Here is a 14,490-nt window from a genome sequence, read left to right as displayed (position 1 = left end):
GTTTATAAGAGAAACATTTACAATTTTTCACTATTTGGAGGGGGGGGGGGCTTTTTCCTTAGTTATTACGTTTTTTCCAGATTTTTTGAAGTAAGAGTTTGAGATGTATGTATGGAGGGCAGTCCAAATACAAGAAAAATCAGATATGTTTTGCAAAACTAAAGAAACAGAAATGTATGTGATTTTCCTTGGATTTATGTGATTTCTCAGCAGATTTTTGTAGCTCTGAACTGTCTGGGTTTTTTGAGAATGTGCATATTTTTGCCTTCTATAAATAAGCAATGGATATTCTTTTTTCTCCATTGGTTCTATTGAACAGCACTGATGTACTGTGCAGCATGGGAACTAAAGTCCCATGTGCGTGTGCGGTACATCAACAAGCGTGGAAGAACAGGAAACAATGTGGGGGAACAGTATGGCATTATTTAGGAAAAGTAAACAACTTCTTTCTAAAATGTTATTGTGGAATAGCAGTAACCCACGAGTGGGTGTGGGTATAGGAGAGTTTACCCATGGTTGGTTTTTGTTTAATCATTTGGGCTTTGCCTTTGTGATCAAACCACGCCATCTGTGGGTAAATCCTCATATACCCACACCCATTCATGGGTTATTGCACAAGTACAGGATTGTCTTCATTGTATGGTCTGATGGAGAAAACATTTGAAGAGCGTAATGCCGAATGTAAAAATGCATATTCTCTGCAGCTGTATTTGCTATGGGTAGGGCATCACCTGTCCGACATCCTAGAGGTATGTTTGGAAATGCTCAGTGTGCTGCAAGGCATCCCTGTCCCACATCTCAGAGATATGTTTGGAAATGCTCAGTTTGCTGCAGGGCATCCCCTGTCCCACATCCCAGAGATATGTTTGGAAATGCTCAGTGTGCTGCAGGGCATCCCCTGTCCCACATCCCAGAGATATGTTTGGAAATGCTCAGTGTGCTGCAGGGCAACCCCTGTCCCACATCCCAGAGATATGTGTGGAAATGCTCAGTGTGCTGCAGGGCAACCCCTGTCCCACATCCCAGAGATATGTGTGGAAATGCTCAGTGTGCTGCAGGGCAACCCCTGTCCCACATCCCAGAGATATGTGTGGAAATGCTCAGTGTGCTGCAGGGCAACCCCTGTCCCACATCCCAGAGATATGTGTGGAAATGCTCAGTGTGCTGCAGGGCATCCCCTGTCCCACATCCCAGAGACATGTGTGGAAATGCTCAGTGTGCTGCAGGGCATCCCCTGTCCCACATCCCAGAGACATGTGTGGAAATGCTCAGTGTGCTGCAGGGCATCCCCTGTCCCACATCCCAGAGACATGTGTGGAAATGCTCAGTGTGCTGCAGGGCATCCCTTGTCCCACATCCCAGAGACATGTTTGGAAATGCTCAGTGTGCTGTAGGGCATCCCCTGTCCCACATCCCAGTGACATGTTTGGAAATGCTCAGTGTGCTGCAGGGCATCCCTTGTCCCACATCCCAGAGACATGTTTGGAAATGCTCAGTGTGCTGCAGGGCATCCCCTGTCCCACATCCCAGAGACATGTTTGGAAATGCTCAGTGTGCTGCAGGGCAACCCCTGTCCCACATCCCAGAGATATGTGTGGAAATGCTCAGTGTGCTGCAGGGCAACCCCTGTCCCACATCCCAGAGATATGTGTGGAAATGCTCAGTGTGCTGCAGGGCAACCCCTGTCCCACATCCCAGAGATATGTGTGGAAATACTCAGTGTGCTGCAGGGCATCCCCTGTCCCACATCCCAGAGACATGTGTGGAAATGCTCAGTGTGCTGCAGGGCATCCCCTGTCCCACATCCCAGAGACATGTGTGGAAATGCTCAGTGTGCTGCAGGGCATCCCCTGTCCCACATCCCAGAGACATGTGTGGAAATGCTCAGTGTGCTGCAGGGCATCCCTTGTCCCACATCCCAGAGACATGTTTGGAAATGCTCAGTGTGCTGTAGGGCATCCCCTGTCCCACATCCCAGAGACATGTTTGGAAATGCTCAGTGTGCTGCAGGGCATCCCCTGTCCCACATCCCAGAGACATGTTTGGAAATGCTCAGTGTGCTGCAGGGCATCCGCTGTCCCAAATCCCAGAGACATGTTTGTAAATGCTCAGTGTGCTGCAGGGCATCCCTTGTCCCACATCCCAGAGACATGTTTGGAAATGCTCAGTGTGCTGCAGGGCATCCCCTGTCCCACATCCCAGAGACATGTTTGGAAATGCTCAGTGTGCTGCAGGGCATCCGCTGTCCCACATCCCAGAGACATGTTTGGAAATGCTCAGTGTGCTGCAGGGCATCCGCTGTCCCACATCCCAGAGACATGTTTGGAAATGCTCAGTGTGCTGCAGGGCATCCGCTGTCCCACATACCAGAGACATGTTTGGAAATGCTCACTGTGCTGCAGGGCATCCGCTGTCCCACATCCCAGAGACATGTTTGGAAATGCTCAGTGTGCTGCAGGGCATCCGCTGTCCCACATCCCAGAGACATGTTTGGAAATGCTCAGTGTGCTGCAGGGCATCCGCTGTCCCACATCCCAGAGACATGTTTGGAAATGCTCAGTGTGCTGCAGGGCATCCGCTGTCCCACATCCCAGAGACATGTTTGGAAATGCTCAGTGTGCTGCAGGGCATCCGCTGTCCCACATCCCAGAGACATGTTTGGAAATGCTCAGTGTGCTGCAGGGCATCCGCTGTCCCACATCCCAGAGACATGTTTGGAAATGCTCAGTGTGCTGCAGGGCATCCCCTGCCCCACATCCCAGAGACATGTTTGGAAATGCTCAGTGTGCTGCAGGGCATCCCCTGCCCCACATCCCAGAGACATGTTTGGAAATGCTCAGTGTGTTGCAGGGCATCCGCTGTCCCACATTCCAGAGAAGTGTTTGGAAATGCTCAGTGTGCTGCAGGGCATCCGCTGTCCCACATCCCAGAGAAGTGTTTGGAAATGCTCAGTGTGCTGCAGGGTATCCGCTGTCCCACATCCCAGAGATATGTTTGGAAATGCTCAGTGTGCTGCAGGGCATCCCTTGTCCCACATCCCACAGACATGTTTGGAAACGCTCAGTGTGCTGCAGGGCATCCCCTGTCCCACATCCCAGAGACATGTTTGGAAATGCTCAGTGTGCTGCAGGGCATCCCCTGTCCCACATCCCAGAGAAATGTTTGGAAATGCTCAGTGTGCTGCAGGGCATCCGCTGTCCCACATCCCAGAGACATGTTTGGAAATGCTCAGTGTGCTGCAGGGCATCCCTTGTCCCACATCCCAGAGACATGTTTGGAAATGCTCAGTGTGCTGCAGGGCATCCGCTGTCCCACATCCCAGAGACATGTTTGGAAATGCTCAGTGTGCTGCAGGGCATCCGCTGTCCCACATCCCAGAGACATGTTTGGAAATGCTCAGTGTGCTGCAGGGCATCCGCTGTCCCACATCCCAGAGACATGTTTGGAAATGCTCAGTGTGCTGCAGGGCATCCGCTGTCCCACATCCCAGAGACATGTTTGGAAATGCTCAGTGTGCTGCAGGGCATCAGCTGTCCCACATCCCAGAGATATGTTTGGAAATGCTCAGTGTGCTGCAGGGCATCCCCTGCCCCACATCCCAGAGACATGTTTGAAAATGCTCAGTGTGCTGCAGGGCATCCGTTGCCCCACATCCCAGAGACATGTTTGGAAATGCTCAGTGTGCTGCAGGGCATCCGCTGTCCCACATCCCAGAGACATGTTTGGAAATGCTCAGTGTGCTGCAGTGCATCCCTTGTCCCACATCCCAGAGACATGTTTGGAAATGCTCAGTGTGCTGCAGGGCATCCCCTGTCCCACATCCCAGAGACATGTTTGGAAATGCTCAGTGTGCTGCAGGGCATCCGCTGTCCCACATCCCAGAGATATGTTTGTAAATGCTCCGTGTGCTGCAGGGCATCCCCTGTCCCACATCCCAGAGATATGTTTGTAAATGCTGAGTGTGCTGCAGGGCATCCCCTGTCCCACATCCCGGAGATATGTTTGTAAATGCTGAGTGTGCTGCAGGGCATCCCCTGTCCCACATCCCAGAGATATGTTTGGAAGTGCTCCTTGTGCTGCAGGGCATCCCCTGTCCCACATTCCAGAGAAATGTTTGGAAGTGCTCTGTGTGCTGCAGGGCGTCCCCTGTCCCACATCCCGGAGATATGTTTGGAAGTGCTCCGTGTGCTGCAGGGCGTCCCCTGTCCCACATCCCGGAGATATGTTTGGAAGTGCTCCTTGTGCTGCAGGGCGTCCCCTGTCCCACATCCCAGAGATATGTTTGGAAGTGCTCCTTGTGCTGCAGGGCGTCCCCTGTCCCACATCCCGGAGATATGTTTGGAAGTGCTCCGTGTGCTGCAGGGCGTCCCCTGTCCCACATCCCGGAGATATGTTTGGAAGTGCTCCTTGTGCTGCAGGGCGTCCCCTGTCCCACATCCCGGAGATATGTTTGGAAGTGCTCCGTGTGCTGCAGGGCGTCCCCTGTCCCACATCCCAGAGATATGTTTGGAAGTGCTCCGTGTGCTGCAGGGCGTCCCCTGTCCCACATCCCAGAGATATGTTTGGAAGTGCTCCGTGTGCTGCAGGGCGTCCCCTGCCCCACATCCCAGAGATATGTTTGGAAATGCTCCGTGTGCTGCAGGGCGTCCCCTGCCCCACATCCCAGAGATATGTTTGGAAATGCTCCGTGTGCTGCAGGGCGTCCCCTGCCCCACATCCCAGAGATATGTTTGGAAATGCTCCGTGTGCTGCAGGGCGTCCCCTGCCCCACATCCCAGAGATATGTTTGGAAATGCTCCGTGTGCTGCAGGGCGTCCCCTGCCCCACATCCCAGGGACATGTTTGGAAATGCTCCGTGTGCTGCAGGGCGTCCCCTGCCCCACATCCCAGGGACATGTTTGGAAATGCTCCGTGTGCTGCAGGGCGTCCTCTGCCCCACATCCCAGAGATATGTTTGGAAATGCTCCGTGTGCCCACATCCCAGAGGTATGTTTGGAAATGCTCCGTGTGCTGCAGGGCATCCCCTATCCCACATCCCAGAGATATGTTTGGAAATGCTCCGTGTGCTGCAGGGCATCCCCTGTCCCACATCCCAGAGATATGTTTGGAAATGCTCCGTGTGCTGCAGGGCATCCCCTGTCCCACATCCCAGAGATATGTTTGGAAATGCTCAGTGTGCTGCAGGGCATCCACTGTCCCACATCCCAGAGATATGTTTGGAAATGCTCAGTGTACTGCTACTTTTCTGATAACAGTTTTCATGTTAATCAATGTATCTGTGTGTTTGGGAATGCTTAGTTACTTATAGAGATATGCTACTCTAAAATACTGATGAGCAGTGCTGTAAAATCCCAAAAGGCAATGTCACCAAGAGCATGAAGCATGTAAATTGGTTAATTATGCTGTGCTTTGGAGCCAGGCAGAAACCTAGTATTCACTCACTTTTTTTATTTTTAGATATAGTGAGTAGCAGAGTCTCTTTAATTCCAAGTAACAGGTTGCTTCTGTTTTTTTTTTTTTTAAGTGCCGTTGAATGGGAACAAATTATGGAACTGGAATCAGTACCTGGAAGAAAAAGGAGCCGTAGCAGCACCAATCAAACTGTTTACAAAGGTATCTGAGCGTGCTGTCATATCACCTGCAGCCATTTATTATTGCCTTTTTTATGTTTTACAGTCTGCTTTACTTACCTGTTTTCATTTATGACTGTACGCATTCCTTGTAGTACATGGTACATGGATGTCAGCTGATGACTGTTATGCTGCGGTGGTGGTGCTGCGGTAGTGTTGTCGCCTCACAGTAAGACGTTGTCCTGTTTGATTCTCAGCTAGAGCGTGTTTTGTGTGGAGACATGCGTGAATGGGCGTACCTTCGTTGAAGGTTGTGCGTCAGGGCCGGCAACTCGGCACGTAGAAATCTACTGCCAATCATTAGCGGACCGGAGTTCTGCTGTGGCAACCCCAAATCGGGAAAAGCCGAAAGTGACAACAACATTTGCAGCATTACAATTTTGTGTAAATACAGGAAGTTAGTGATGTGTCTGAAGCAGATGTTCATTCATAAATCACTGCTGCACTCACCTTAGCTATATGGGTGGTATCTCATTTACAATGCAACAGCCAGCCCCAATTAGCCAGTCTTTCAAAACTTGGGCTCCCTCCGCACAAGCCGCAGGCTGCTGGTTGTATCAGCTCAACGGGGGGAACCAGCCGTCTGGCTACCAAAAGCTTCAGTATTTTCTTGCCCCTCACAGAGTTGTGCTCCTCTTACGGGTTTCAGAGGATTGCAGTCAGCTAATGGTCATTCCGTTTCTGGGAAGTTAAGTTCCCTTTGGGGAAAACCTTCCACAGTCTTATTTATAATGTGTGGAGTTCTGTGAGAGACATTCTGTTTCTGTGAAAATCTTCCACAGTCTTATTTTTGTGGAGTTCTGTGAGAGACATTCTGTTTCTGTGAAAACCTTCCACAGTCTTATTTATAATATGTGGAGTTCTGTGAGAGATATTCTGTTCTGTGAAAACCTTCCACAGTCTTATTTATAATATGTGGAGTTCTGTGAGAGACATTCTGTTTCTGTGAAAACCTTCCACAGTCTTATTTATAATGTGTGGAGTTCTGTGAGAGATATTCTGTTTCTGTGAAAAAAATATTTTTATTGTGTCCCCCTCCTGTTTTTCACTTGTTCTGTTTTTTAACACCTTTATTAAATTATCACTGAAGACATTGGCACATGCACATCAATAGAAAAGGAAACAAACCATATTAACATGTTTTTCATTTACTTACATTACGCATTATGGATATGTTTTTTTCTTTATAACTTTCATGCAGTCCAACATTACCTACATTGCTCAGTTCCTGCCGTCCCTTAAACCTTACTCCTCCTGAACATTGGTCTGCATGTATTGCTCTCACAAATTCCATTTATTCCTATGTAATTTGCTCCTGTCCTTTTTTCAAATATTTAATTTCCAGTTCACCTCTTTTACAATAGTCAATACGTCGTATACAGTTGGTTTAGATTTTGATTTCCATTTTTAGTAGTTAAGCTTTTTTGTCAGCCAATACAAGTAAACTCAATAAGGCCTTAATATCTCTAGACTATTCGTATCATACGCCCCAGCTCAAATTAATCATTTCCTTAGTTAAAGCCAGGGCTTTTTTGGGCCGGTACGGCATACCGCACCTCTTCTGCCCTGTTTCTTAAAAAAAAAAGTTATTTTTTAAGGTTGTTCTTCTGTAAGGATGATCGTTTACATCTTCCTGGTCTGCGTACGTGGAATTTGAATTCCTGAAGACGTTTGGACTGTGGACTGCAACCGGACAAGTGAGTGGTAGGTGTGCATGTGTGTTTTTAAGAGGAGTGTGTGTGTACGTGTGTGCACGAAATAGGTAAGCAGGTGTGTGTGTGTGTGTGTATGTATAAGAAGTGGGTAGGTCTGTGTGTGTATAAAAGGTAGGTAGGTCTGTGTGTGTGTTTGTGTGTGAGAGACTGAAATGTCCAGATTTTCGCAGAATGTCAAGATTTTAGTCTCACATCCATGGTCTGTTTCTCATAAAATTGTGTTTTTCTGGCAATCTCTGTCAAATCACTGAGGATTAAGACAGCAAATAATGGCAGACATTTGATCTTTAGACTTCATATCCTTCAGAAAGTCATATTAATGCAAAATTTGTTTTTTTATCAACTTTCTACGTTTGTAAGAGCAATATTTAAAAGGTGTCCCTATTTTTGGATGTTTGTCCCCCCCCCCCATTATCTGTGTCTTTGCCCAGATTTATTGCTCTAAAAGGTTGAGAGGTATGGGGGAGGTTCTAAGAGGGAAGTAGGGGTGTCTGTATGTGTAATGCTTCTCAACTGTATAGATTTTCACAGAATGTCCAGCTTTTTGCCTTTTATTTTTGTTTTGTTCCTCCTAAAAATTAAAATCACTGGGATGATCTAAGGATTAAAGTTACAAACTAATGTCATGCATTTGAGTTTAGTTTCAGACTTCACATCTTTTAGAAATGCATTCTAACACAAATCCTGTTATTCCAGCAACTTTCTGAATTTATAAGAGCAATATTTAAAATGTGTCCCTAGTTTTGGGTCTTTGTCTGCCCCCCCCCCCCCCCCCATTATGACAGGCTTTGCCCAGACTACTTGTGCTAAGAGTTTGAGAGGTATGGTATATATGTGTTTGTGTGTGTGTAAGAGATAGGTAGCATATACATCAGCTGCCCAGGTTTTTGCAGAATGTCCAGATTTTTGCCCCATATTTTTGTTTTTTCCTCATAAAAAGATTGAAGTTGCTAAATAATGACAGATATTTAAGGTTTAGACTTCATATCCTTTAGAAAAATGCATACTAACACAAATCCTGTTATTCTAGCAATTTTCTAAGTTCATGAGAGAAATATAATCTGTTCCTATTTATTTTAGACTTTGTCCAGATTTCCTGCATTAAAAAGTTTAGGTGTGTGTGCGTGTGAGACAGTGAAATGCCCTAGTTAGGGTTAGCAGGTGGTTAGTAATTTGGTTAGGCTCAAGCCCTGTACCTTAGCTACAAGAAACAAGAGCCTGAATCCTCTACCCAAAATATGCAACTGTTTTGATTAGCAAATGGTATCACTGTTGTGTGTTTTGAGTTTTAAAGCATTTTTAGTAACACAGTCAGTAGCATACTTTTGTTTTGATGCAGAAGGCTGTGGGTTTTATTCCTACAGCATGTAGATGGATTGCTGATGCTGTGTTGGATTTTAAGAGGGTGGGGTGCTTGCAGTCCTGAGTATGTCCTCCTTTGGATAAGATGCCTAGTAACCATGAACCTGTTTTAGTTTGCCATCCATTCCCTATTGCAATATTACCAGCTTATCATTTTTAATGTAACATAAGCAATTTATTCTTCAAGGGCAGCAGGCAGTGAGTGAATTTGTAGATGAAATACTTTTAAGTTTTTTGCTAGCAGCACCCTTTTCATTAGTCAGTCAGATCTCTTTAATGTGGAGTTATTCAGATGAGTTTTACTTCTGCAGAGACTGTGCATATTTACTGATGTTGTTGGGTTGTAATGACTGAAGTTTGAGTGGCCTTTTATGGTTGAAATGTTCTGAATTGGGCAGTTTTGGCATTATTGGTTCATATGTTTTGTTTCTTTGCTTACTGGCTATAAATTTAAAACACGCTCTAACAATTGGTGTATTATACCAGGGATACAATTTAATTATTATATATTATAATTTAATACAATCAGGAAGGTGAATCAAAGAAATGTTGCATGGTCCTAAAAATGTGTGCAAGGGGTCTATGATTTGAAAACAGCCCATAGGTAAACTTAATCTGCCACTGGCCAGATGCATTTTCTTTGAATGTGGGTTTCAATGCTGTTTCAATAAATGTGAGGTTCAAAGTCACAGAAGTTTTAATGCTGTCTGTTTTCATTGTGAGACTGTATTGCTTTGTTAAGCAAACGTCTATCATTGTTTGTGCTGGACAATTTAAAATAAAAGTTTTAAATTAAATCCAAATATCTGTAATCATTGTAGAAGTAAAGCAGAAAGCACTATGCACACTGAGAGCTTTGAACAGTGCTTATGGCAATTGGGGAGAAATAACCAAATTATGGGACACTGGAATGGCTGCGTGGGGGAAGGGGGGCTAAGGGGGGGGGGGGTTGACCCAAATGCAATATATGTGTACCACCACCTGTTTGTTTACAAAAAAAGCACTGGTTAAAGCCATTTACTCCCCCACTGTTGCTGACATAGTATTAGGTAATTTTTAAACTCTGCCATTACACTCTGAGAAAATATTTTCCGTTACCTGCTTTTCCTCATTTCACCTCCAGCATTTGTTATCTACCTGAGGGAAAATTATTTGATGTCTGTTCTGTATATAAAAATATGTATGTAAACATTTCCAAACAAGAATCCTAAACCTTCTGGACTTTGTTGCATACTTGGGAGCCATAGTATAGGCCCTAGGGCCAATAGCCTAGTACCTACCTATGAACCTATTTGTTCTGCCATTGTTCCCTGGACTGGAAAAGCAATCTTTTCCAACCTCCTCTAATTGATTTGTATAGTTATCTTGCAGTATTGTATATGCCTTACTAATTAGCCCTTTTTAAACATCAGATTCTGTTCTAGATTTGACTTAAAAATGCGAGAACATGTCTTTCACTTAGGACTCCCTATCCCTTCCTTTTTGTCTGTACTCTGACATCAATCCCTGGTAGGGAAGGCAGTCTCTAACCAGCAATCCAAACTTCTTCTTGTCTGTACTCTGACATCAATCCCTGGTAGGGAAGGCAGTCTCTAACCAGCAGTCCAAACTTCTTCTTGTATGTACTCTGACATCAATCCCTGGTAGGGAAGGCAGTCTCTAACCAGCAGTCCAAACTTCTTCTTGGCCTCATCCCACTGTATTACCTTCACATCTCTAGTTATTTGCTCCCATTACCTTGGTGTCTTTGTCAGTTTTTTCCAGTAAATTCCAGCCTCCTCTTACCTATTTAATGTACCCCTGCTGGCAGTCATCCTGATAGGATAGGAAAAGTCATATTTCCCCATTCCAATGCTGCCTTAGTTCTTGGTAGTTCTTAGAATACTGTCTGCAACTTTATGAATGTAATATTTTGTATGATTATTATTCTCCTTAAGGATCTGCATCCAAAATCCCACTGTCTCCTCTCTCTTGAACTCCCGCCCTGCTTATTTATCATCCTTGGATAGAACAATGGACCAAAAAAAAGAAAACAGGTAAAATCAGGTAATCCGGCAGGAAGAGCAGGTGAGAGACACTAATTCACCAAGTATAGTTTTAATAAGCACATAAAAGACCACAAATATGGTAAGCGCTTTTGTCTTTGCTAATTCAGAGACTTCTTTGGATACATATCATCAACAAAAGCAATCCTTAAAACATTTTCTAAAAGGACACACCCCCCTAAACTCAACCTGTCACAAGCAAATTAATTTCCTTAAAGGGACATTACTGAATAAAACCACAATTAAACACATTACATCTAAAATACTAAAAAACATGCTCTACAAACTCCTAAAATATGTATGTATCTATATGTATAAACTCCTAAAATATGTATGTATCTATATATATATATATATAAGTATAAATATAAACGTATAAGCTAATATACAAGAAAAATAGAGACTAAAAAATATGTACATTACACACACACACACACACACACACACACACACACACACACACACACACACACAATCTCTCAAAAGTTTTTAGTTTTAACAAACAAGAGATAGAAAGATCATTTAAACCACACCATTGTGCTGCATTTATATGTAACTGCCATAGCAGTTCCTTCTTTTCCAACAGAAGTGCCAACTGCCCCCCTCTAATATCCAAATCTAGAGAATCCATCACAATAAATCTAAAAGAGCACCCAGGTTTTTTTATACAATGTTTAGCCAAAGCGTTCGTTTCTTTCCTTATTTTAATGTCCCTAAGATGTTTATACACCCTATTTTTAAATTTCCTTTCGGTCTTGACTATATAAAAGCAGGGGCAATCTGAGCGTAATGCACAATAAGTCACCCTCTCAGTGTAACAAAAATATTATTTATTTAATTTAATCCCCATTTTATTAATCCTCACACAGTTTCCCTCTAAAATATAGGGGCAGTAAGCACAAGCTCCACACTTTCTCATCAACCCCGGTTGTTGACCTCTCTCACTAAATTCTAGAATATTTTTCAAGTTGTTTCCTTTCAGATACGCAATATTTGGTTTATCACCCACAAAGTCCTTAATATCTTTATCACTTGACAGAATTACCCACTTTTATACAAAATATCAGCAGTCTGTTCAATTACAGCCTCACCTCAGACTTTGTCCCTACTGAATGGTGTACTGCTACAGTCATCCCTCTCCATAAAGGGGGAGTGACTACAGACCCTGGGAATTATCACCCATTAGCCTGACGAGTAAAGCTGTGGAGCGCAATCATCATGGACATTATTAACAAAGATATAGGAAATCTCGAAACTCTGACCCCACTCAGTTTGGCTTTGTGGAAGGGAGATCATGCCTGCTCAACCTGGTTGACTTCTTTGAGTCTATCACCAGGGCTGTGGATGAAGGTAAGGCAGTGCATACAGCCTACTTCGATCTGACCAAGGCCTTTGATACCATTCTTCACTCGGGAATTATTGATAAACTCACCACACTAGGCATCAGCACCTATATCACTAGGTGGGTTGCAAATTGGCTCACAGATAGAACACGCAGGGTGAAAGTAGCGAACTCCAAGTCAGACTGACCAGTCACGAGTGGAGTGCCACAGGGATCGGTCCTGGGTTTTCTCCTGTTCGGTATCTACTTTTCAGAAGTCCAGGCCAACACAAAGGGACGCTGGCTGACCAAGTTTGCAGATGACTGCAAGCTGGCAGCCATTATTAACTCCCCTAGTGATGCAGACATCCTACAGAAAGGCCTCAGAGACCAATGACTGGTGTCAAAACCATGGCCTTAAGCTTACCGCCAAAAAATGCATAGTCATCCCCTTTGGTAAAAACTCAGTTCCCACTAATTATCACATTGATGGGAGCCCACTGAACATTGAAGGCGTTATAAGAGATTTGGGGACAAAGGTTGACAGCAACCTCTCCTTCGACCACCACATTGCCACTGTGGTCAGAAAGTCCTTCTGTGTGGCACATCTCATTACCAAGGGTTTTGCATCCAGGAAGAAAGAGGTAGTCTCTCTCTACTCTTCCCTCATTAGGCCACTCAGCAAGTATAATGCCCCATTTGGCATGTACCTCACTAGACACCTGCGACAGCTGGAGAGGCCACAGAAGTACCTCATGAAGAGGATCCTAGGCATTAAACACATGTCCTACACGGACAGACTCAAAAGACTCCAACTATTCTCTGTCTCATATCACCTACTTGGAGGTGATCTCTGCTTGACTTACAAAGCCATGTCTGACCCAGCTCTGTTAGAAATGCTACCTCTAAAGAAATCCCAATCCCTCCGCACCACACGCTCCATAGACCTCAACCTCATTACCACAGTCAACAAAACATGCTGGAGGGACAGGTTCATCATCTAGAGACTGCCCATACTCTGGAATAGACTTCCTATACATATCAAGCAGAGCACCTCGCTGTCCCTCTTCAAGAGAAATCTTGATGAGTGGATGGGTAATAGAAAGTTCACGCCGGGGATCACTCCAGTGCCTCTACTTGATAGAGACACTGGGAACTAACGTCGGGCGACACGATACCAGGGGACTTCTGTGGGCTAGGCTTGTAAAGGCTCCAGGGCCAGGGCCATTAGCCTAGTACACACCTATGGACTTGTAATAAACGCACAATGAAAATAATTATTGGTATCCATCCCTAAACCATCATTAGGGCAACTATTATATTGTGGTGTAGTATTAACAATACCAACATCCATATTAACGATAGACTGGGGTTTAGACATGAGGCGACGAAAATAACCTCTTTCACGTTTGTTGTTAACCTCAACCATAATTTCATCTATTAATCCTATTGGATAGCCTCTCTTGATGAACATCCCCTTCAGCACATCACACTCATCTAGAAAGGATTCAGAAATACTCACCATCCGGGCTGCTCTAACAAACTGTCCTTTGACAGCCGCCCTCTTTTGTTTAAAAGGGGGTGCACTCTCAAAGTGCAAAAAACTATTAGAATAGTTATTTATTTATTTATTTTACATTTGTTAGCCAGGTTAGTCCAGCTGAGCATTAGCTCATTTTCAGTGGAGACCCGAGGAGAAAAGCTCCTCAATCAGTATTAACATTTTACATAAAGTCAGCAAGAAAATTGCATTGGCTAAAACAATTAGAGAAATAACATTTTACAAAAAATTTTACAGAAAACAGTTGGGTACAAATGTTAGAGAGCAAACTGAAAAAAGCATTTACAACAAATCATACAGAAAAGCAGTAGAGTACAATGTCAGAATTCTTACAACAAAAACGTAGGTACATTGCCAATGTAGGGAAAACAGTGTTCATTATTTCTAAGTAGTTATATACAGTATAGGCACAGATGGAGCAATAAGGTGATGTAGAGGTACAGATGGAGTAGTAAGGTAATGTAGAGGTACAGATGGAGCAGTAAGGTGATGTAGAGGTTCAGATGGAGCAGTAAGGTAATGTAGAGGTACAGATGGAGCAGTAAGGTAATGTAGAGGTACAGATGGAGTAGTAAGGTCATGTAGAGGTTACGCAACAAGACAGAGAGGTAGATGGATATTAAGACAGACAGTGGAAGAGAAAGGAGGGATGCGAGACAAGCTAGGGATAGGTAGTTTTAGGGAGGATGACTACAATGGCAGAACCATTTATTTATTAGATATTCCCGAGTGGCTAATTTGAAATGTTTTGTTTGGTTAAGGGACCTAATTTCTAGGGGAAGTTGGTTCCAAGTTGTTGCAGGGTTATAGTTATAAAGTAAACACCCTGATTTGGTTTTGGGTTTATAGATCTGTA

General features: G+C 44.3%; 1 protein-coding gene across 3 annotated transcripts in view; it reads left to right on the top strand.

Annotated features, from left to right (window-relative positions):
• L3MBTL4 (L3MBTL histone methyl-lysine binding protein 4) overlaps nucleotides 1–14,490 on the top strand; it is a 2,903,854-nt gene that overhangs the window by 970,895 nt on the left and 1,918,469 nt on the right. For all 3 annotated transcript variants that reach the window (XM_044066510.1, XM_044066511.1, XM_044066512.1), the window contains one exon: nucleotides 5,525–5,613. In XM_044066510.1, coding sequence (XP_043922445.1) covers nucleotides 5,525–5,613 — 89 coding nt within the window. The remainder of the gene's footprint in view (nucleotides 1–5,524; nucleotides 5,614–14,490) is intronic.

This window comes from Protopterus annectens, chromosome 3.part1 (assembly GCF_019279795.1).
Source record: "Protopterus annectens isolate FY-2018-M chromosome 3.part1, PAN1.0, whole genome shotgun sequence".
In the NCBI taxonomy this organism is placed as follows: domain Eukaryota; kingdom Metazoa; phylum Chordata; order Ceratodontiformes; family Protopteridae; genus Protopterus; species Protopterus annectens.
The sequence above is the reverse complement of the archived record's forward strand: the minus strand, read 5'-3'. Positions and strand labels throughout refer to the sequence as shown.